Source organism: Numida meleagris, chromosome 3 (assembly GCF_002078875.1).
Source record: "Numida meleagris isolate 19003 breed g44 Domestic line chromosome 3, NumMel1.0, whole genome shotgun sequence".
Classification (NCBI taxonomy): domain Eukaryota; kingdom Metazoa; phylum Chordata; class Aves; order Galliformes; family Numididae; genus Numida; species Numida meleagris.
The window spans coordinates 95741880-95765966 of record NC_034411.1 but is presented as its reverse complement, the minus strand read 5'-3'; the positions used below and the strand labels follow the sequence as shown (position 1 = coordinate 95765966).

The following is a 24087-nucleotide window of genomic DNA, read 5'->3' as shown; positions in this document are numbered from 1 at the left end:
GGGAGATTCCGGTTGGACATTAAGTAAAATTTCTTCTCCAGAAGGGTGGTCAGGTTCTGGAACGGGCTGCCCAGGGAGGTGATGGAGTCACCATCCCTGGAGGTGTTGAAGAAACATTTATATGTTGTACTAAGGGACATGGTTTAATGGAGAAATATTGGTGGTAGGTGGACGGTTGGACTGCACAAGCTTGGAGGTCTTTTCTAACCTTGGTGATTCCATGATTCTACTTCTAGTGTAACGTCAACACTTCAATGTGAAGCACACTCAGTAAAAATGCATATAATTTCTTCTCTTAAGAATTCTGGATTATTTTCTATGCCTAATAAAAAGAAGGCAAACTCACCAGGGTACAGAAGATGCATTGGCATTGTGCTATTGTTGTCATCTGCTCCACAGGATATTCACCAAGGCAGAGCTTGCAGGACACTAACGGGTCAAGTACCAAGTCCCAGGTAGGCCTATATCTTGCTGTAGTCATTGCAGAGCAGTCTGAAAAACAGAGCAAAAGTCAAGATGCTCAATCACTCATACTGATACTCTGCATTCTTTTGCCACTGCAAACCCCACTGTCAGCTTCTGCCTGATAGATATTTAGAAACAATATAAATAGCAATGATTGATTGGGCAGTGTCAGCACTTGGGGTAAATATACATCCCCTGCCTGACAAGGCATGCAAGCAAAAGGAAAAAGCCATGGGATGCACTGTCAAAATGTCACATCAGCAATCAGGACACATCCTTAGGTCATAGATTTGTGTCTGACATTAAACACAATCTCATTCCCAATTCTTGTCATTTTCAGCAGTAGTTATTACCTTACTTTGACCTACATTGATTACCCATTACTTAAAATACATTCCTTAAGCTCTCCTTGCTCCAGCTACCCAAGCAATATTTGCAGCGTCTCTTCTAAGAGCCAAACATCCATTATGTCCCTTTTCCAATCTGATGGTATTACAGCTCACAGCACCAGATATTTTTTGTTCCTAAGAGCATGACAGATTGATCAGTTTGCTAAGCTAATTTTAGAAAAAACAGTGGATATTCTGAGCATCCTCAGCATTTCTAAGCCTGCTTTTTTCTCTCAACCCTTGCTCTATGCTGAAAGCACAACTTTGCTGCAGCAGCAAACAACTGGGACAAATAAGACAACAAAAAAATGTGCTATAAAAAGATTCTATAGTACTTTTATACCATCCTCAAGACAGCAAAAGGATAGGATTATGCAGAGCATCTTTATCCTAGGTTTCAGGGCCCAGATGGAGAGTTGTCAAATGACTAAGGAGAAAGAAAACAATCTCACACCTATCAAATACATTATCACAAAGAGAAAAGCTAATTTACAAGTTACACATATGATGAAGAAAAAGCAAACAAAAACCACACTCCTTCAAATCAGCTAGGGTAACTTATGAAGCATAACCAATCTTAATGTCATATTTACTACTATGATTTGTTCATGGTGTTACTGACCTTCCAGAAGTGGGAAATTCCCATCTCAGAACTACATTATCTCACCACTGCCCTTCCCCAAATCAGCTGTTTCCTTACTTTTCCCCATATAGGATGATACAATACCCCAACTATGCTCACAGCTTTTTTTTTTTTTTATTCCCCCTATTGGCACTTGCACGAACTTCAATATCTAAACTCTATCATCTGCAAACTTCCTAAAACTAACAGAACTGTGATAAATATGACCTTTGTGTTTTTTGGCTGAGGTTTAGGCAGATGTTCAAGCAAAAGATGGCATTTTGCCCCCAAACAAATCACATGGGGAATTCAAAGAAGTGTTTGTCTAAGCCCTTGATACTCAGTTCATTGTGGACATGACTCCACCAAGGCCTCTAAATTCTTTGAAACAAAGTGAAGATTTTGCATTAGTTCTCTATTCAGTCTAACCCATTGGAAGATGCCCTTTAAAAGGTACATAAAGGACACCAAAAAAGCAAAGCCTCATTGTATTTCATTCTAGTACAGCCATCAGGGAGAAAAGATTAAACTATTCAATTTCCAGGGATGCTCAGGATCACTTGCTCTGAAAACCTCTACACAAACCCTACAGTTTCAAAGGAAACAGGTAAAACATCCCTGCAGAAGAGCACATGAATAATGGCTCCAAGTCACAAAATAAGAATGGCTATGCTGTCTTTTCTGAGACTTTAACACGAAAGTCCAACACTGTGATACAAATTAGAGCCTAAGGTTTTGGAGGCTATTAGACTACTGTCAATTCCCACTACTTTTTTTTGATTTAACACAAAATATCAGCATAAATTTTCTTCCCAACTCTGGTATATCTGACATTCACAGCTAGAATTATGAAATATTTGAGAAGTAATGATCAAATACCACCCAATCTGCTTTCTGTCAGCTTCTGCGTCCTTTGCTCATCCTGCACAGTTTATTGCACATCTACTACTTATGGAAACAAGGAGATGGAGACTAGATGATCTTGTAGGTCTTTTCCAACCTAGCTAATTCTATGATTCCATGATTCTATGAAATCAGCAGATGAACAATGAAGAGAGAAATAAGTTATGGGTGCACTTGCATATGTCAGGCAGACAAAAGTTCTAGCAAGCTTTCTTTAGTGTAAAGATGTAAAATTTGACCCAATTCAGACTAAAAGATCACCAAATATACCAATACAATAAAATCCAGACTAAAAGAAGTTCTAAGTATATTCAGTGCCTGTCATTAAGCGATGATACTGGGGGAAAATATTAACCTTTCAGCTCCAAGTCTTCAAGTCTTACCCACGTTCCCTAGGACTTTTAACAGAGGCTTACTGGTATCACTGTGATAATTTTTTTTTTTTTTTTTTTGCAGCACAACTGCAACAACTCAGTGTGAAATATTTCTCTTCTTTTGTCTTCTCTGGCAAAGATTGAAGCAAAGCAAAACTTCTTCCAAGCTAGCAACCTGCAGCCCAGTGGAAATTGGTTGCCCGATAGGAGGTGACATCTAACCCATGACTTGAACTCAACCACAATAACAGAAAGCAAAATCTGACCATAGCGTCAAATAGCAGTAGATCACAGTCTGCTTCTTCATCACCCTTCTTGCCAAGCAGCTGCTGCTGCTGAGACAGGAATACAAGCAGCAGAGGCCAATTACCTCCCTTTGATCATACAGGCATGCTTAAAAAAAAAAAAAAATAGTGCTTATTTGATTCCCAAGCCACTTACAAGAACAATTGCCCCATGCTGTCATAAAAAAAAAAAAAAACAAAAAAAAAACAGCTTCAGGCCACCAAATCAGTCTCATTAGTTTTTTGTATGTCACTTTCAAAATAGTGCGCAAAAGGCAGAAGATAGAGTCATAATTTTCACCTTTGACTTAAGCATACTGCAGCCTAATATGCATGTACATTCATTACGACCTCAATTATTTGCTAAATCCACGTTAAAATAGTCTTTTAATGATGAAGTCTTACAATCATTTGCAATAGGAACAGGAAAAAAAACAATAACGTTTGTCACTGGTGGCACTAAAGCAAAGAACATGGAATCTGCCACTTGGAATTGGAAACCATAATGGAAAGCTACCATGTTCAAGTGGAGTATCTCTGCTGGTCATCCTTGTTAAAGAAACACACCAGAAATGTAACTTTCTTCATGATCATCTGGCACAGTTTTGTAACTAAATAACAAGTTTATGGGCTTACATCATAATGCTCCCAACAACCCTACAAATTCACAGAAGAGCAGAAGACAAATAACCTTCAGTCGAAATCTGATAAAGACTCCTAATGTTCCATAGCCAGGTCTTTTATGGCTTCACATTGTATTCTCACGTGCTTTTAGTGACATACAGTGCTTCAGGAAGAGTGTAAAGCAACAGCAAGAAGAAAGAAAATGTAGAGGACCAAGCAAGTGAAAAATAAATACTGTAGTATTTCTGTGGCGAAGAATGCCACTTACAGCTCCAGATAGCAGAAAGTTTTGAGTATCTGCTAGGAGGCCCTTGGAAATATAGATAGCAAAGGTATAGCTTCAGTCCAATCCAACTCCTAAACAAATTTTATCCCAGTTAATACTTAGGCCACTACAAATCGAGACTGGGCTACCAAACACAACACATGCACTCCACAGATCCTGGCAACAAATGAACCAAGTCAGACTTATTAGACATAGAAAAGCAGAATAGAAGATAGCCTTCAGTTCAGATTCCAAACTCCAGCGTGATCATAGTCGCTCTCATTTACATATTTCTGCAGAATACATCCATATACGGTAAAACTGAATCTGTAAAAATATGGTAATGCAGCACATTTTCTAGGACAGAATCCCAAAAAGCTGGAAATAGGAATCACAAGAAATAGCTGATGTAATTTTTTTTTATTTAGAGCCTTCTTTTCGTAAAGAATCAGCAACCTGATTAATGACTGTTTAATTCTGCAGCCATGTGCATGTCCACAGAAAAGAGGAACCACTGTGGAAAGACATGGAAATGACAGAATTCTTGTTGCTGTAACACTGTTAATACATTTCAAATGTGATTATCATGCCTTCTGTGAGATAAGCATGGAGGGGAAATGAGCAGTTTGTTATTTCTGCACAACAACTGACGACTTAAGATAAACGGGATTCCTGACCTTAGGTTTTGGCCTACCTACACAGACTACATTGTTAAGTAAGAACAAATGGAAGATTTGATCTTTGATAAGCCAAGAGCTGAACATGCTGTGTGCTTTAGTTGGTGGGTCTTTTTCACCAAGTAAGACTCAAAATAGAGCTTCCAACCTAATCTTAATTTCAGCTTTAGATTGGAGATAGGTTTGATTTCTAAACTAAAACAGTTAGTCATGTACTTTTAAAGTTACCTGCCTTAAAGTTGTATCTTAATGTCTAACTGTATTTACTGGTAAGATGAAAACCAGCTCTTTTAGAAGTCAAAGGAAAGGATTTAAATGAGATTTAAAATTTGTTCTCATTTCTGTTGTCCTTCTTTGTCAAAGTAATTCCAGTTAACATAACCCAGGCTACATTTCCTCCTAGAAGGAATCAAACACACCTGCTATAGTTCAGTTTCTCCAAATATTTTACTTCTATGGAAAAAAAACATGCATGTTTCTGAAGTGAAGTCACATGCAGAAAGGCTATTACCTGGCACACTGGAACTAGAGCACTGGTTGACCCTCAACATCAAGCTTATCATCTCTGTTCTCATCTTCAAGTTGTGGTATGGCCTGGGCCCAGAATAAATAAAAGACCATGTAAAAGCCTGGTGCTCTGTCAACAGCTTCAATATTCTGGCTAGTAAAGCATGAGAAATGGGCTCCCTCCTGAGTGGAGATGAAATTGAAATGAACTTTTCCAATGATCCACATCCACCCCACGAATAGCCAGTGTTTGTTTGCTTTATCCTCCTGGCAAACATAGGCACATAGGTATGTATGTGACTGTATTTTGTGTATATGCATACTATAATGTATACATGAAATATACAATAAAAATCACAGATGTGGCAATGACCAAGAAAACTGAGCAATACTACTGAACAGTAGTATCAAGAATGCAAAAGTGTGCTGGACTGCTTCTGAGACACATAACTGAGTTAGGGGACTTTCAAAAAAAGTCTTTGTTGAACAGGCTGGCTGATGGGACTTTTTTCCCCCCCACTTATCTTACTAATTAGATATCATATTAGAAGGCATAAAATGAAAATTTTAACAGCTTGGCTTGATTACAGCACAGACCGTGTAAAGTTTTTAAGTATTAGAAAGGTAACGGACAATTTGTAGATGTATGGATGCATAAAGTGTTGCCTATCAAATGCATGGATAGATGTAGAGGAAGAGGTGTTACTGAAACAAAGAAAACAAATTTTTAAAAGCTTTGACTGCTAAAGAAGACACACCAGAAACTCCTCTTTCGTCTAAAAGATAACCTGCAAGCTGAGATGCAGAAATGCCTCAGAGTGCAAGATCCTATCATCCATACTGAAAAATGCAGCCTCTGTGCAACGTGACAGAGCCAAAGAATTTTCTGACCTTGCATCTTCCTGTGTTTGTCACCAGCACTGGTGCCACTGTGGCTTCTGGAAACACTGCCAAGCAGCAGCAACCTGAAATAAACTGGGTGTGTCTGCTATTCGAGCTCTGTAGGCCTGAATAAAACAATTTAAAGGAAAAATAAAAATCATTTGATTATGTCTGAAAGAAATACTGGTGAGAGAAAAGAAGGGAAAGAGCAGGAAGATTTGAAGGAATGAGGAAAGATACATTCCTCCACCCTGAACAGGAAAATCTGTCCCAGCTACTAGAGGAAAAGCCTAGATACTGTAGCACAGGTACATCAGGTGGATCTGAACAGGCAGAAACACAGCACAAACGTTCTGCTCAAGAGAAAAGGGCCTGCCTATCTCATCTGTTTGCTTTAAGGGTCATGAACCCATTTGACCCTCATTAAGAAAGCCCATGAATTCCCAGCTGTCTTCTAATGCCTCTTTAATGCAGTGAGCCACCGCCTTCGAATACTAGGGCCAAGAACAAGTTAAAAATCTATAATTGTTATGGCAACAACTAAGTTCATGTCAAGGTATGGAAGACCAGGGGTTAAATCATTAACAGTTGAAATGTTTAAACTCTTTGAGTATTTGAGAGACAGGAAAATCAGCTGCATGCAGAATCTAGGAAATAAAAGGTTTTCTCCATACGAAGAGCGATGCTACACATTGTAGTTCTTCCCAAATTTAAACAAAGCAGAACTAAGATTACACAATTGAGACAGTAGTCTGTCTGAGATCAAACCGACTGAAACAATTCATCAGCATCCTGACCAAAAAAACAATAGTTCAGGGGGGGAACCACAAAGAACAGCTTGCTTCTCCACTGACAATTGGCTGAAATAAAAGCAGTATAATTGTTCTTAAAAGGGATTGTGATATGAATAAGCATTTCAGCAGATGCTGGCAACAACCAGGATACATTCAGAGAGAAAGAACTACATCCTGTTGACTTGGCTTTGTTTATCAGAAGATGAAATCAGAAACAATTAAACTAGTTTCCTGACTGACTGTCTTCAGATTTTGCTTGTCCTGAAAGAAAGCAGATGGTTACAAAGCTTTTAGATTTCCAGAGTATTGTGCATCTTGTAGCTGCCACCTTTGTTAAAATAATTCAAGCTCAAAACCGTAAGTACACCAAGGGCTATGCAGCTAGTACTCTTCAGCCAAGAAAGGCAGCAAACTACGCAGTTAAAACCTGTTCAGTATTAACATAGTAAAGTGAAGATATTTCCATGCTTTCCAGCTATCTAAGCTCCCATTACAGTTATGGGATGAGGTTGCCTACTTCTGGCCATGCTGGTTGACTTTGGTAGTGCTGCTGGCTACACTGACTACAGATCCACTACTAGCTGTAGGTAGCCCATACACACCTTCATTTCAAATACCTTAAATCTTATACCAATTATCACCAACTGGTAGTGAGAAGTCACTCATGTCTGAATTATTTCCTAGCTTGTGAAGTTATAACAAGGTACAGACAATTCCACTGCTCCCTAGGGTAACATATTTTATTATTTTCCAGTAACTCGTAAACCACCCAGTCAAAAACAACTGCTTCTCTTTGTCTTCCCTCCCACCTCTAGTATTTTCCCATTTTGATTTTTCCTCTTCCCTCAGCTCTTTTCCTCTCCACCCCTTTTCTCACTTCCTCCTATTCTTTCCCCCTCTCTGCTTACAAGGAACAGATGAATTAGTGCTCCCTTTGAGCTGTCTCCACAATAACAATAAATCAGCAAGGAGCAGTTTGAAACTTTAACATACCACAAGGATTTTCTTCTCCACAGTTGACTCCCTTAGAAAAGTAACAGCTATGTTTACACAAAGCCCAAATAATACCAAGCTTGAGCTCTGTGGCTTTTTCCTCTGTTGGCGGGGGATGGAAGGGAAAGGAAGAGAAAAGTCTTGGAAGCTTAAAGCTAGAAACCACAGTTAAAGCTGTGTGAAATTACTGAGAAAATGTGAATATGAGCAAGGGGAGTGGAGTGCTTGTTCTGACTGAGAAACTCAGAGGCTAGCTGAGCAATTCCCTTGTTTCCACCAAAAGGAAATCAAAACTGTCTTTTTTTCTTGTAACTAGGGAAAAAAAATGCATGCTTGGTGCACTGCCCAGCACTGCACTTCCATAGTGCTTTACAAGTCTCAGATGAAGGAACAAATTACTTGGGAATGAAAATACCCACTGCAAAACCTCTTATTGTCTGTCACTTCTATATTAACAGTGGAACTTGGGTTTTATCAACAGCTCACATCCTAGCTGCAAGGTAACATATACAGAAGTACGGTCCCCATATAGACTGCAGCCATCCCATAAAGCAGGTAAGCCTGTAGCTGAAAACTTCATTCAGAGTGGGATGAGGTCGGGTTAGCTTACTGCAACTATCTTTGTTCTTCTGACTCAATAACCAAGTTCCAAGCAGATATTTATGAGAGCATTTTCAAAGCTCCCAGCACTGACAGCAAGTTCCCAGTCTTGTCATTCAGCTCTGAGCCTCAGAGACGAGCATGAAGTCTTCCTGTGTTCTGAAGAGTTCAGAAGATCCTATAGAGCATGTAGAGTCAATGGGACTATTAGGAAAATATTGTTGAAATGTAAGAAAAGAGAAGGATTCTTCACAGGAAGATGAAATCCTCATAGAAGTGTTCTGTCCAATACTTAACACTTTCCTAGGATGGGATTCAGTCTGAGACACTCACTCAGTTGTGGGTACCTGAGGAAGGATTTCTAAAATAAATTGTCTACATAATTTGCCTTTCACAGACTAAGCAGGAAATTTTAAATATCGTTAAAGGAAGATTCTGTTTGTTTAATATCATGCACCTCAGCCAAAAAAAAAACAATGGGGAAAAACCACCACATTTTCTAGAGGAATTCTACCTCCTGACACCTAAGGGCATGAGCTATGAAACTGAACTGAGTTACAGATCAGTAAGAAAGGTTGTTTTTTTCCTCTCAAATTCTGAGAAAGCCATGATATAGCCTGCTCAGCACATCCTGCAAATGGGATCTATCCTGATCAACTCACCATTTCTCTTCATAGCACCAGATTGAAAAACGGATAACGAACACAGTGGAGAACTCCTGCATCTCTCACCAAACAGTTCATCCTTAAATAGCACCTGATGCTTCATGTGATAAAAATAATCCATCTTGTAAAAATACTTCTTCTTACACCTTCCCTCAGAGCGTGGTGATTTCACCCTGGTGGGCAGCTAAACTTCACCACTCCACTCTCTCACATCCCCCTGATCCCCTCAAGGAACAATGGGAGAAAATATGATGAAAAATGGCTCAAAGACTGAGATAAGATCAGGGAGATCAGTTGCCAGTTACCATCATGAGCAAAGCAGACTCACCATAGGGAGATTAATGTAATCTATTGCTTATTACTAACAGATTACAGCAGTGAAAATTAAAAGCAAACTAAAAACTCTTGGCTTGGATAAAGATTTATCTTTTCTCTGGGAGAAGAACAGTCTGCCTTTAAGCACAGTGTTACAAAATTTAAAAATATTATTGTTTATGGTAGCATCTCAGCCATTCCAGATTGGTGAACAAATTGCTGTGTGAATAAATTGTTTGTTCCCAAGCTTCATTTTGCATATGACAGAATTGCATCTTTCAACTACATTTCTCCAAATCAGATCCCAATGTGAAATTCAACCAGAACATGACTGGACACAGATCTCTTGCCCACACTGGACAGCCCAACTAGGGAACCTATAGACAAATCCTCACTATGTTATTCCACTGATTCAAGGCAGATCTTTAAATTGGTCTAGTCTTCTACCTTTTAAATGATTGTCAAGTCACATAGCACAGGCTGTGAAAGACCTTCAAAGAACACAATCAAGATAAAGCTCTTATAATAGCTTGAACCACTATGATTACATACAGACAAGGATGACCTAGTGATTAGAATGTTCCTGAGTTGCAAGAAACTATTGATAACCCCTTCTGACACAAGCTTACAGCATAACTCAGCAGTTCAGTTTACTCATGTCTCTGGCAGACATGGGAGCTAGTGGTACCTACCACATCATGTAGGCCAGTGGGTTGGAAGAGAAACTATGCATAACCCAACTGCAGCAGCACAGGCAGAAAGACAGAAACCCATGGGCAAAAGTAGCTGCATACTGGGACAACTGAAAACATAAGGGGCAAAACCGGAAAGAGCACAGGTTAACCACAGCAGAAATGCTGTCTTCAAGGCTCCCCAGGCTAAAGTTTTCTAGATAAGAAGCACTGACAAGTCACAAGTTACCTTTGTTTAGAGAACATGAGCAGAGGAACACTATTAGACTTTTCTCCACGCTGCTCTGTAAACCTGAGCACAGCTCTTAAAAATCAGTAGGTGCTGGGCTTTGGTTTATCATTTCCAATTCCCATGTAGCTTTCTCTTCTTACTCAGTGGTTAATCATAGTAAGTTAAGATGCTTTTGGAGCTTGAAGTGTAGATTTTTGTTACCTCATTTATAGCAAAACTTTAACAACAAAAGCTACAAGGCGTTCTACCTTGTAAACGGCTCTCACTGCCAACTAGTTAATTTGGTAAGGACATTAAGAAAGTGATAGGACTTCGCTTTCTTAACCTTTAGTATTGTGCAAGAGACCTGAACATATTAGACCTTTCCCCAAATTAACATACACATAGTAAAAGGTAATTCCAACCTAAATCATGCTGTCATGCTCAGTTCAGATGTGTTAAATGTTATCACATGCTGTATATTCATAAGAGCAGTGTTGGGTTGTGGCTCTGAGCACGGCACACACATTCTGCTTCATCTGTGACTCCTCTGAGCTCCCCAGTTCTGGAAAAACAGTGAACTGGAAAGAGTCTAGTGGAGGGCCACAAAGATGACTGGGCCCTGGAGTATCTCCCATATGAGGAAAGGCTAAGAGACCTGGGGCTGTTCACCCTGGAGAAGAAGAGACAGAGAGAAATCTTATCAATGCTTATGAATATCTAATGGGCATGAGTCAAGTGGATGGGGCCAGACTATTCTCAGTGGTGCCCATCGACAGGACAAGGGGCAATGGGCACAAACTGGAACTCAGGAAGTTCCATCTGAACATGAGAAAGAGCTTCTTTACTTTAAGGCTGACAGCACTGGAACAGGCTGCCAAGATAGGTTGTAGACTCTCCTTCTCACCTGGATGCTTTCCTGTGCGACCCACCTGCTGTACAGAGCATGCTTTAGCAGGGGGTTGTACCTTCCAACCCCTACAATTCTGTGACAGTGCAGGAAAAGCACCAAAATGCTACACTCACTGACACTTTCCTATAGGCTGCAGTGCTTGCCTACTTGCTAGTAGAGCGCATGCAGGGCACAGGGATACTTTTTCTTAGCAGAGAGATCCGGCATGCAGCATAAAGCAAGGGAAATTTGGTAAGATTTATTCTGGCAAGGAGGGAAAAACGTTTCTAGGGCAGCTTACGTTGGTGCTCATCATTCTAGGGACTTATAAAGAAGAGCTTTAAGAACAACCAGTCAGATGAATAGCTTTCTTAGATGAGTTTTGATGGTTTTTAAAGGAACTAAATATTAACAGCATTTTCATTTTACTTCCTAAAGGAAGTAGCAGCAACATTTGTATTTAAAGCACTGATATCCATAAAAAAGTATTCCCTAAGCTATTTTATAAAATGAATTCCTCTTACACATCCAAGTGATCAATTAATGATCAGAAAGGTCACAAGAGTTTGCCACATGGAAACAATATCCATGAAACAGCTCCTTAGAGACATTCCCCTCCCTGCACGAAACACTCACCTCAAGTCTCACACCTTGAACAGAAGTTATGTCTGAAAAAATCTGTTTTAGAAGCTCTACAAATAGTCAGATAGTTGCTCTGCATGGTGCATGCTTCAGTGGATCACAGGTTTCAGAAGATAAAACCATAGTAATAAAGTTATGAAGCAGTTTAACTAATAAATATCCTTGATACTAAATTTACTGCTTCAAAAAACAGATGCATGAGTATCTCAGCAACTATTTTCTCTAGACCCATTTGAGTGTCAGGAAACATGTCTGAAGCAGAATTTGAGCAGTTTTGACTGCCGTAGCTTCTTTCCTTTTGTTTGCAGCACCAAAAATGTGATCATCTCAACCACTTAATATTTTAATGCTAAAAATAAAGCAAAAAAAAATCTTAGGAAAACAAAATTTCACTGGAAAGAAAAATTATTATGCAGGCCGAATTAAAAAATGGTAGCTAAAGACATTCTACACTTTCCAGATGCTACGTGTTGAACTTGGAAATAATCCTACTATCTAAAATGCTCAATTTGTGCTTTCCCAAACTAAACAAGAAAAAACCACAGAAGCCTGCTTTTTTTTTCAGCTTCTGGGAAGATGACTGAAGATGAGGTCCTTCTCTGCAGTCCAAGCCAAGTTACATGGCACTTACACAGACATATGCCACCCATCCAGCTCAAGACATAATGTCCTATTTAAAGAAAACCCACTGTACTAAAAAATGAATCTTTTTTTGTAAGTTCTGTAATTGTTGCTTTTTCCCATTTTACTTTAATGGTGTTTTATGTTAAGGAGATGGCAAAAGAGCAGCTACATTGGTCTGACATACCAATTTTAAAATAGAAACGGAGAGGAACTGCTCCAGAGGTTCTAAACCAAACAACACGAGTTGCAACCCAGTGTTTAAAATTAGCTTTTGTGGTTTGTTTTTAGATATTCCTAGTAGCAAATTCAATCTGACTGCTCTCTCTTGGTTGACTTTATTGTACCTAGCAATCTAGGAGACCAGTAATAGAAATTTCATTTAAAATATGGCTATTAAAGTTCCTAAAGATAGCCTATTGTATGAGTAAGCTTTGTTACAGGCTCTAGATTCCACCCACCCCCCAACACACACATCCCCATCGCCCCTGTAGAGGACAATAAGTGCTTGGCTAGGAGTTAAAAGCTCTACATGCTTTTAGGATTAAATAGTTGGTCAATATTAAAACTAGACAGGAAGGAAAAAGAAACTCTTAAAGAGAGGGAACGGAACACTGAAATGTGTTTGAATTTCTATTTTAAGTTTAATGAAAAGAACCCCCACTAAAGAATAACCATCACACCAGAGCTATACCACATTTATTTTCTGAAATCCTTGGTTAACCTTCATTGATGACTAATACAGTAGTTTGCCCCAGTCAATTGGGGTACACCGCCCTTTTGTTTCTTTCCAGCAGGAAACCAATTAAACAGATTCAATAGAAGAGCAGTGCTACTTTAAAAGTACACAGGAGAGAGGAACAGAGCAGAGCGCTGCTGCTTCTCCAAAAGAAGCAGAAAAAGCATTTCTCTAAGTAGAGGGGACATAAGGACAGCATGTCTTACAGCAGTGAGCACAAATGGGAGCAAGAGCATCACAACTCAATGAAAGGTGCTTGGAGGGCTTCACAACTCATTTAGGCCGGGGCAGACCATGGTAGGAAGACACCACAATGCAAGAGAAGATGGAAATCCAGTGAATCTTTCATCCATACCAAATGCTGCTATGAAAAGAGAACATGTAGCTGTTACTACAACAGCCATAAGCCAAGGCAGTGCTACATAAGCTTTAAACACCTGAAGTCTAATAGCTGAAGTCATGTACTCAAATTAACAGCGTCTTTGAGAACATGACCGACAAAGCAACTAGGTCAGTAACTGATTAATCCCAGGCACGTTTGTAGTCTAATCTGTGCTTTAAAATAACAACAGAAAACCCAAGCCCTGCTACCAAAGGCCTACAGAAGATAGTAATGATTAGAGGACATGCAGACCAGGAAGAGCCATGCAAACACAAGATATAAAGATATTTTAAAGCGTATGCTGACCACACGTGGCTTCTGAATGGTAGTTACCAAATGAATGAAAATAACTAGCCATTTATAAAGTGTCTGATAAAAACGGGAGAATACGTCTTCAAAAAAACATCACAATACATAAAAAAAAGATTATGGACACAAAACAATGGCATTAGAACTAGAATGCAAGCTATGGGGAAGAGACTTCTCCCACTCACTGGTCACAGCACTTCGACACTGAGCTGCCAACTGGACACGATTCAAACCTATGGTTACAAGTTACCTGAGCTTGGTTGATGGAGACTGCTCTAATACCTGCTCACAACCTGAAGTAACCAGGAGGCCTGGGATGCTGGGACACCAGCAGTGGCTAGCAGATGGAAAAGGCAGGCAAAGTGGTGTGTAGCTCATAAGGGAATATAATTATCCTGCACCACAGACAGTTTGTACTCTCTCCTGTATTCTCCACTAACTTTCAAAATTAAATGTTTTTATTCTGGAGAGACTGACTTTGTGTTTTGGTTCAAGAAAGCGTGGTTGAAAAGTGGGTGTTGTGCTTGGAACAGCAAGTGGTGAGGTTTGAGAGGGCTCCAAGTTCCTGGAGAAGTTCCTTCCACAGCCCCTGCAACAGCTCCTGCTCTAGCATCAGTGAGCTTGCTCCTGCAACAGACTCAGCCACCAACCTGCCTCTTCCTCAGCTCTGGGCTCCAGTCTTTATGGTAGCAGTGCTTCAAAATTATGACAGACATGAGAAGAGCTACTGAATAACAGGAAAGTTATTTGGCAAACTGTAAATCAGCCTTCTACCTTTGTGGCAGAGGAAAGGATGGTATGAAGCCCACATCCTTTCTCTGAGATGCACAGCTCTTCAGCAGCTTTGTTCCCAATGGTATTTCTTATCCTGTACAACTGTTTCAGCTCAACTTAATAATTTTATAGTAAAGTGAAACTGGATGGAGACATGAAAAAAGCAAACCAGAGCTGAAGACAGAAGAAGGAAGAGCTCAAAATCTAGCTATTCAGGATGGGATGAAAATTTAGTAACAGTAATGTGAGAACAGACATGGAGAGAACTTTTGAACTGATTTCACTTGGAAGGACATGGGAAAAATAAAGGAGAATGAAAAACTGGTAACATAAAATTAGAGGATCCAGAGCAATCGCTGAATCTAGGAAGGTGCAAGAAAGTTTCTCAAGCACATCTGCCGTGAATCTCATTCAAGAGGAGAAAAAGTGGAAGTTCTGTTTGGGAAAGCTCAGGAACTGAGTTTGATATGCAGCAACAAGACCTTTCTGCACGAAACAGTCGATTTCTACAAGGACTGGTATGCAGTGCTTGCTTAACACTTCCCCGTGAAGGTCAAAATACACATGAGCAGACAAATGCCTTAACTTATGCCTATTTGTCCACTTTGCACATTGCCAGTACATTCCAGCACATTTAAGTACTGGAATCCTACTGCATTCCTTATTTTGTGTCTGCAGCAGTCAGTGTCCACTACTCCCTTCTCACTCACTGCATAGGGGAAAAAACTGGGCTATGCCCAAGTCCACCAACTCTTCAAATCCGTTCTTAACAGAAAAGCAGCCAGTTACACATAGCCTGGAACAATCTATTCAGAGAGCTCATTTCACATATACACAACATCTGTTCAAAAAGCAAACGTTTGCAGCCAGATTTCGGTTCCATAGAACACAAAAGGGGAGAAAAAACCCTCCCATTTAGTTCTCAGCATATGGTACAACCTCCAAAACAGCTCATTCAATCTGCACGTTCTATAAATCAATACTAAATTCTCAAAAGATCAGAAGAAGAGAGAGGGGGAAAGACTTCCAGTATTTGAAATAAAAGCCCAGAGATGTAACCTACAGCTGTTGATTTCAATAGAATGCAAAGTTTGTCTGGAATAATTGCGACACACTAAGAACCAAGAATTTATTTTATTTTTAATTCAAGGCTGAGACTTCCTGGCCTGGTTAGGACCATTCTTTGTCACTTTGCACAAACCACAGCACTGCACATATAAACAACAGAGCAAACAAGGAACACAGATGACTCTGAAATGAGCCGATATAAGATACTTTCTAAAATTTTACTTACCAAAAAGAAAAAAAAGAAAAGAGAAAAAGAAAAGTCATTGTCTACTTTCACCACTTCCAAACCTTCCTTTGCTATCAGAGGGGAGATTTCCCGTGGACTACGGTCAATAGGTTTACTTTCACAGCTTGTTTCATGACCTATAATTAAAAGAAATTTACTTTGTGGCTGTTGCCGTGCAATGTGTTTGTCACCTCTGCAGCACAGTTCTTTCTTCCTTTCACAGGCTGAAAAAAAAACACCCCAAACTAACTTCTGTAAGCAGTTTATATTCACATCTTCACTAACTTTCATTTCACCTCTCAAAATTTCCAAGTTGAACTCAGCAGCAGCCAAAGGCACAGCTTGGTTACAAAACGTAACAGTATAATAATAATAATGTAAATGAGGCATGTGTCACTAGAGCTGGATCATCCACACTGCACACTCATCCCTGAACCATGGCACACCGACTCAGTTACAGGGACCTCAGCTGCCACTGGGCTTACAGACAGCGAATTAGAATACATTAACTTTGCTATGACATCTGATGCAAAGCCAAAATACTGTGATGGCTTCCTTTCACAACAAAATGGAACATTAGAACTGTTTAAAGGTTATAAAGAAGAAAACTCCATAAGAAATCTCCACAACCACAAGCCAATGCTAGATTATTAAAGAAGTTTGCCTTTTTCTGGCAAGCTCCGATTTTCACCATTAGTTCCTTCTCTCTCAGCTAATGAGCAGGAGTAAGCTACAGAGGTACATCTATGAAAGCATCTCTAAAGAAGAAGAGATGCACAAGCTTTTCTCAAGATACTTAGAGAAGAAAAATCAATACTTACAGCAGCTCAGCAAGTTCTGTCAATACATTCACTACCATACTAAGGAAGCAGCAGGCTTTTGCCAGCTAGACAAGGAAAATCAGAGTGCAGCACTCTTCTGCTTTGTATTAATAGCCTGAATTATGTGTGGTATGTTCTTGTTCATCACACAAATACTTCATGAGCATCCGTATGCCACAAATATTTTCCAGTACAGACCTCTGCCAGAATACGTGCCATTCCAATAATCCTTCAGAGCCATTTCAGGGTGTGCAGGAAGCAGAAAGATTCAAAATCAAGTCACACTTCAGCTATGGAAGAGCACAGTGAGGCCGAGCTGTTCAGACTTGCCACAGAAGCCCAGAAGAGAATGAGGAATTTCAGAGCTGCTTCACATTTGGTGACTACTATGCATGAAGAGATAGCACTCTTCTGGGAGAAGGATGGAGAGCTGATCTCAGGGAAGGAGCCTGAGGGAACCTGGCTTATTAGTTTGACACACGGGGATCAGGAGGAGATATGGTCACTCCCTGCATGCAGATGACACAGGGTAACATACATCACAAAGTATGAAATTAATTATCTAAGCTAGAGAGATGTCACGGACTGCAATGACAAACAGGCATAAACTATCCATTATACATTTATTATAGAAACTTGGAGAAATGTTCTAGAGTAACATGATTGCACCAACAGTTTCTATTACATCTTCTCAAAAGAAGAAATAATGATTACTTGTGAAATGAAAGTTTATGAAAGGAGAAGTTACAAGATCTACAGTCCAAACTGCAAGGGACACGAGAAATCATTTCCAGTTCTTTGTGTTACAGTTTTAAATCAACTGTTTAAAATAAAAATAAGCAATGAAGAGTTGTTTAATTTCATTTTTTTTTTAAGAAAGAGATACTGAAAATATTTCTTTTCAGTTGGTACGAAAAGAGTGAGCAGGAAAGAAAATGCCATGAGAAAAATATTTCAACGAAGTTTACAGTTAAGCAGCAACTCTTCACACTAAGACATGTTACTCAAGTTAAACATGCAGCTTTTTATATAAAAACTCAATACCTAAACTCAAGCCAATGAGGAAATGGTTATGCTTTTTCACACTAGGTTGTTCTTGTGCTCAAAAAAAGTCACACAAGAACATTGTTACAGCTTGAGCACTAAGCCAAGAGCATCAATTTGAAAGGAAAGGAGAAAAAAAATCTGCTAGTCTGTACATGTATGAGTTTTCAATACTATTTCCAAAAGATGCATGCTAGCAAAAGTGGCACTGCTCAGGAAAATGGAAAACTTTGAGTGGCTAATTACAAGCTCAGGCAAATGAAAAATCTGAAATTTACATTAATTTCCATATATGGCAACATATGAGGGTAAGCATAAAGCAGTACTTCCAATGCTAGTGATATTTACATGACCTTTTCTAAACCACAAGCAGAAAAAAAATGGAGACACTTTCATTATTTAAACAGAATTTTTACTGCCTTCTAGAAGGCAAGAAGATTAGCATGTGTGCTACTTTTTTTTTTTGATTGATTGGAAATGCATTTATCAAATACATGAACAGTTTGCTATGACATGAGTACATATAGATCTATAGCCAACACAAGAAAGAAAACACTTCCTCTGCTATCGTATTTTCTTATTTGGATTATTACTGCTGGTTAAAGCTGAAAGCATAGTATTGTGGAGCACCAAGCTACTAAATCAAGGAGTGTATGTGAAAGCAAAGCAGGCTCTTATATAGAGTTTGATGAAAATAAAAATCTAATGAGCCTATTTTAGGTAGTACAATAAGACTGTGCTTTAAAGACAGTTACAGAACTGCACCAAAACAAGCCTCTGTGTCCCGCACTTTTCTAGGAAGTTCACTGGAATGCAGATTTTTGCTTTTTTTCCTACATTTAATTGGTAAATAAGCCAGCTCTTTTCATTTTTTGAGCTCCATAATTAAAAACAAACTTTAACAAATTCCCTCCTCTCTAGCAGTTCGGACTATGTGGTTTTGACTTTTATGGGAGAACGCAGTAACAATTCCAGAGCCTCCATGAAGCTTTTCTCTCAGGGGCTTTTTTCCAGCTCCTGTTGGCATAAGAGCCCTATGAAAGAGTGGCTGCATTGGAAACTGCATCTGTGTGTGCCCAGGCCGAGTGCTGCCAAAACAGTCAATGCAAGCGCCTACCACAACAAGCTCTCCTTTGTCAGTCACAGGGATCCCATGAGACAGCACCAACCAGTCTAGGAATTTGGCTCGATGCAGAGGTAGACAAGCCTGAAAAACAAAAAATAAGGGTCAGACTTTATTTAGATTGACTGTATAAAACCGGAACTCACCGCTCTGTTCCATCAATGAGCTTTGAAAAGCGTGTGGTGGCACAAGCGGTCTTAGTGAAGACAAAAATTCACCTCTCAACTCTTTTTGGCTCAATGAGCATGTGGGATGGGATAAGTCTTCCTAAAGTGCTATGACAGAGATTTTTTTAATGCAAGGTATTTTTAAGCCTGAAGGGGAAAAATATATTTTATGTCTCACATAGACGCAGTCCTCATGGTCAGAGCTTCACAAAAATATACTCTGAAGGATCCCAGACTGCATACAGCAATAGCTTCAGGGACTTCTTGTGTACAAGAACTACACTGAATTAAGGCAGTTTTCCACACATTTAACAAAGCATTCCTAGAAACTGTACCAGAACGACATATATACAAAATCCCATGCAAAGCCCACCACTTTGAGCAAAGCTAGTCTGGAGGCAGAGCATTTTAATAAATACGATGCGATGCCAGGGAAGAGGAGGAATTCAGAATACAGCAGTTGGCAGGAGTTCTGCTTTCATTCCAAGCCATTTCCCATTTTCCGATTTATCCAAGTGATACTTCTGAGAAAGAAACCATTGCCTCAGCTCCTTTTCAGTGAATACTCAGAAAACCTATATCCTCAAATGGTGTAAGTAGATTTTAAACATGAAAGCCATCTTTTATTACCTTGTTTATTTTTTTTAAGCAGCTTTGGAATTATTTTATAACCAGACACACAAGATTCTGGTCTTCCTTAATTTCATAATCATGATTGTTATCAGAGTGATCTTTTAATAGCTGTACATTCTAGGGCATAGTTTAACCTTTGGAAGTTTTGAAAATGAGCATTTAATTTCTGCAACATTCTCAGCTTCCACACTGATTTCCACAGAGAGATGTGATGCAGAAAAAAAAAAAAAAAACTATTTCATACTTTAAAAAGAAAAAAAAAAAAAAGAATAACAAACATCAGTAGCTAAAGGATTGACCTAACAGCTCAGGGAACCTTTATTTGCACAAGTTTTTATCCACGGGCATGTATGCACACACACTATAACATCTTAAAGCTATCCAACATGCTGTTCGTCCAACTGTTGTCACCAAAAGGAGGTTCCCTCCTCCCTTCTTGCACTTCCTCCTCGCTTTTTAACCTTTTCCTCCTACTTGCTTCTTTGCCTCAAGTTCTGCTTGAAAATTAGGAAATAGGACAAACATCGTTACTGCCCTCTTCCCACCTTCTCTTGATGCTTTAGGGGAAAAGTGACAATCAAAATCTATTTTAATTATGGTGCATCTGCTAATAAAACAAAAAATCAACTTACTTGAGCTGAAGGTCAGAGGGAACATTGCATGCATTAGCTGGTTGGCCTGAACTCTAGAGATTATTACTTATTTCACAGCTAGTCTGAAAGCAAGAAAGGTAGCATCTACGTGGCTAACAAACACGGCCCAAGCACGTGGCCTGCCTCAGTCTGGACACCTCAAGAGATCCATTGCTTTCTCCAGTAGTGGAGAAAACAACATACTGGTTTGAAGAACTACACCCAGTCAACTTTGCATGTGGAGCTACTTAGCTTCAGTCGGGTGACTGTAGTTGTATCTCTGTTTCAATGAGAGCAAAGGTGGGGGGGGCAGGGGTGTGTGGAGAAAAACAACAGAAACCGCCTTCCTGCAGCTTCCTCCCTCTTCTGTCTTTCAAAGCCTGGAGTAATGTAAGGAAACCATTCCCTTTTTGTCAGTGTTTGCTCCTGGAACGTCTCTTCCAGCCTCCAAAATTCAGGGGGAATCTCACAGATTTACCTCCTATTGCAGGCCTTTCCTTCCTTAACCAAAGTGGAAACATCCGTCCTCCTCTCCAGCATTTTCTTGCAGACATCCAGCCACTATTTTAAGCTCTGCAGAGAGACAAAACTCTTATATCCCCTCCCACACAAGGATTTCCCAAGAGGCTCTCCCCTCATTAGCCAGCATCTTGCCAGTTACCCAGCCTGCAGGCTGATTATTAGGGGCAAGGAGAACCTGCCCACCTAAATAATGCAGAAAGAACATGGATAATCCACCTGAAATGAAGTTTTTTCCTCATCAGACAACCGAATTTCTTATTCAGGCACTCAAGATCTTCCACGTCTTCTTAGGTTTCAACCAAGAATTTTGAAAAGTATTCTCAGAGGACTTAAGGAATTATCATCTTCTCTGCATGCCACCTTGCCCCTGTAACTCATTTTTTTGTCATTTAATTCACATGAAAAACAACAAATCCCTTTGTAGTTTCAATCATCTTCTCAGTCTGTTTTCTGTTGGTTATTTTTCCCCAGTGTTTCAAGAGCCAGCATCCTGCTTCTAACCTACCCATGACGTTGCTCTGCTGGCAGTGAAAGACAATACATCACACAGAGGTGAACATGGCACAACAACCTATCCGACGTGTTTTAGACATTTGTCTTTGGGTGACAGTAGGTCTGCCCTAAAATTACCTGAACAAGGACACAATAAAACAAATGCACAGGGAAGTAAATAAATAAAAGCTGCTCATAACTCATTCATTCCACATTAAATCACTACCAGGAATTGTTTCAGCACTAATAATTCTTGTGGCTCATTTTTGATACCTCCTACAAGTTTTCAAAAGACCTTTTAAAGATGGGAAAACTAGAACCAGATGCAGAATTTGCATATTAAACTGTAATTAATGCTTTGCAAGGAGAAGAAGAATTTTTTTTTTTAAGCAAATCCCAGCCAAGGATAGTTTAATCCTGGTCCCTCTCCGATCTTTCCAGTTATGCACTGGTAAGCTAAATGAAGTTCTATATGCAGTATATTTGCAGAGCTTCTGCTTTCCAGGATGCTGTCTTCCTCACTACGGATGTCCAGAAAATTCCTGCATATTTATATTTGGTTTCCCTCATTAAAGATAAGTCATTGTTGTGACTGCCTAGTTATCTATAAAATCTGAGAAAGAGTGGTAATCTGTGTAACTGGCTTTTTGAAAAAAAAATAAAAATAAAAATTGAGATGGTGTCTGGTCTACACCCAGGCCTTCTGAAGCATTTTCATTCCCAGCTTATTTCCCACAGACATCCACTTGTTAATATTTCTGCTGCTCCATTCACCCAGCCTGTTTTTGCTGACATGCTGTAATGCCTTTCCTAACAAGTAAGCTCCATTGTACAAAGCCACAAGCTGACAGGCAGAATTAGGAAACCTGCATCAGGCTCAGCACAGGACCAGTGACAGATGAGGAAAGAAAGGCTATGGGATCTGCTCTGTATTTATGTGACAGCCCACGGTTCATCTGCTTTTGTGTCAGCCAGGAGTAGCCAGGAGGCACGAACGGCCGTGAAACTCATCTCCCTCAGCTCCATTCTGTCAGAGCTGATGATGCAGCTCATGGCCCAGCAGCCACAGGGTCCAAGGACAAACGCTTCAGGACAGGGAGGAAAGAGGATAAAATTTGACAGTTTATGTGCACAATTTCAGCTTTGGATTCTCACTTTTGCTTACTGTAGGGACAACTTGTGATTATGCAAAAATGTAAAACCCTCACTGGCATCCTTCAGCACTGTCAGGAGATGGCATTTGTGCAGTCCTACGCTGTCACCACAACAGAGAAAAGCAAGAATCACGGGATGATGGTGAGATTCCCTCGGCAGCAATCACTCCCTGGAGTAGCGGAGGAGCCAGGGACACAGTGCCTTGGGCAAAGGGAAATTCTGCTGTGCATGATGTTCATGTGCCGCACCAACCCCAAGTCCTGTGATCTCTGGGCTAAAGAGGTTACATCTTGAAATATTTAAAACAGAACACAACCATGCTATTTAGTGAAGAGAAAAATGCAGAGGGTATTGGGGAAGGTTCTGGGCTGTCTGGTGTCAGCTTACTACTGTTCTTCAAGAGGTGAAATCCCCATGGACTTCTAGGACCAGCCACCCACCTGCTATAGTCCTTCCCTTGGGTTTTACCGGGTGTATAACCCACATCATTCCTCTTGGCAAGCATAATTCAGGCTACCACAGCTGAACAGTTATTCACCTAGCTGATTTGTGACCATAAGATGTTTTCTGATCAGATGCCACGTGAGACGCTCTAAGGAAGCTATGTGATTTCATGAAGACAGAAGGGCTCAAAATACAGTGAAATAAGATGTTTTAATAAATCCACTCACACCAATACACTAGATAGAGTAATGAAAATTGGGAAATGTATTTCTAATATGGCAGGCCAGACAATTTAATTACCAGGTCTACTTTGAAGCTGACAGCTATTACTGCTCAGCTAACTCCAGGATTTGGAGTAGGTCTAGGATAGGATTGGATAACTTGCAGAAGAATCCTCATCTCAGATTTGTAACAAGAGGTGGTCTTCACTTGGATTTAACTACCAGGTTTACTATAATAGTGCAACAGAAATACACACACAATTAAGCCTTCGTGAGAAGATGACTCCCTCTGCACACCTGCTCATTAAGAAGTTGGAATGGAAAATGTCTTCTCTATATTTATTTTTCCCTCCAGTGAAGAACAAACATTCAAAACCTACTGTTAGCATAATGAAATCAGCATTGCATATTTATTTTACTGCAGGAGGTTTTGTAATGACTGCATTTGAAGAGCATTTGGAGGGAAGCTGAAGAAATATGGTATGGATTCCTCTAAAAAGGCAGATGCAGCCATATCACACCACTTTGAACAATTTCTGTACAATGCGGAAAAAATTGCTTTTTCCACATGGCTTGCTAGTCTAGTTTCTTAAGGAGAAATATTAAAATACTGTGACTATGATTTGCATAGAAGTGCCAAGTGGAGTAATAAAAGGCTGAATTTTGGAAAATTTCTAACCATCCATCAGACATGTATGAGAATATAAAGCAGTTTTTTTTCCTTCCTCCATTTGCAAAAACTCCTTAAAGTTATTATTCACTTAAAGCACTAAACAAAAATTAAGCGACTGTTTAAGGGCAGCTTCAAGCTGACCTACAATTCTGTACATATTTAACCTAACCTCATTTTGACAGCCAGTCACAGAGGGAGCAGAGAAGTCACTGCTTATCTCTGACACTCTGAAATTCACAAAGTAT

At 39.7% G+C, this 24087-nt stretch overlaps 1 protein-coding gene across 6 annotated transcripts in view; it reads right to left on the bottom strand.

Annotated features, from left to right (window-relative positions):
* The window catches only part of RNF144A (ring finger protein 144A), a 60038-nt gene that overhangs the window by 25790 nt on the left and 10161 nt on the right, over positions 1–24087 (bottom strand). For 3 of the 6 annotated variants that reach the window (XM_021390759.1, XM_021390756.1, XM_021390758.1), the window contains exons 2-3: positions 18898–18987; positions 347–492 (exon numbers count right to left, since the gene is read on the bottom strand). In XM_021390759.1, the coding sequence (XP_021246434.1) occupies positions 347–481 (135 nt within the window). In that variant the 5' untranslated portion in view covers positions 482–492; positions 18898–18987. Of the gene's footprint in view, positions 1–346; positions 493–18897; positions 18988–20813; positions 20835–24087 lie in introns of those variants that run through there. The other 3 variants (XM_021390757.1, XM_021390760.1, XM_021390761.1) reach the window with 3 other exon arrangements.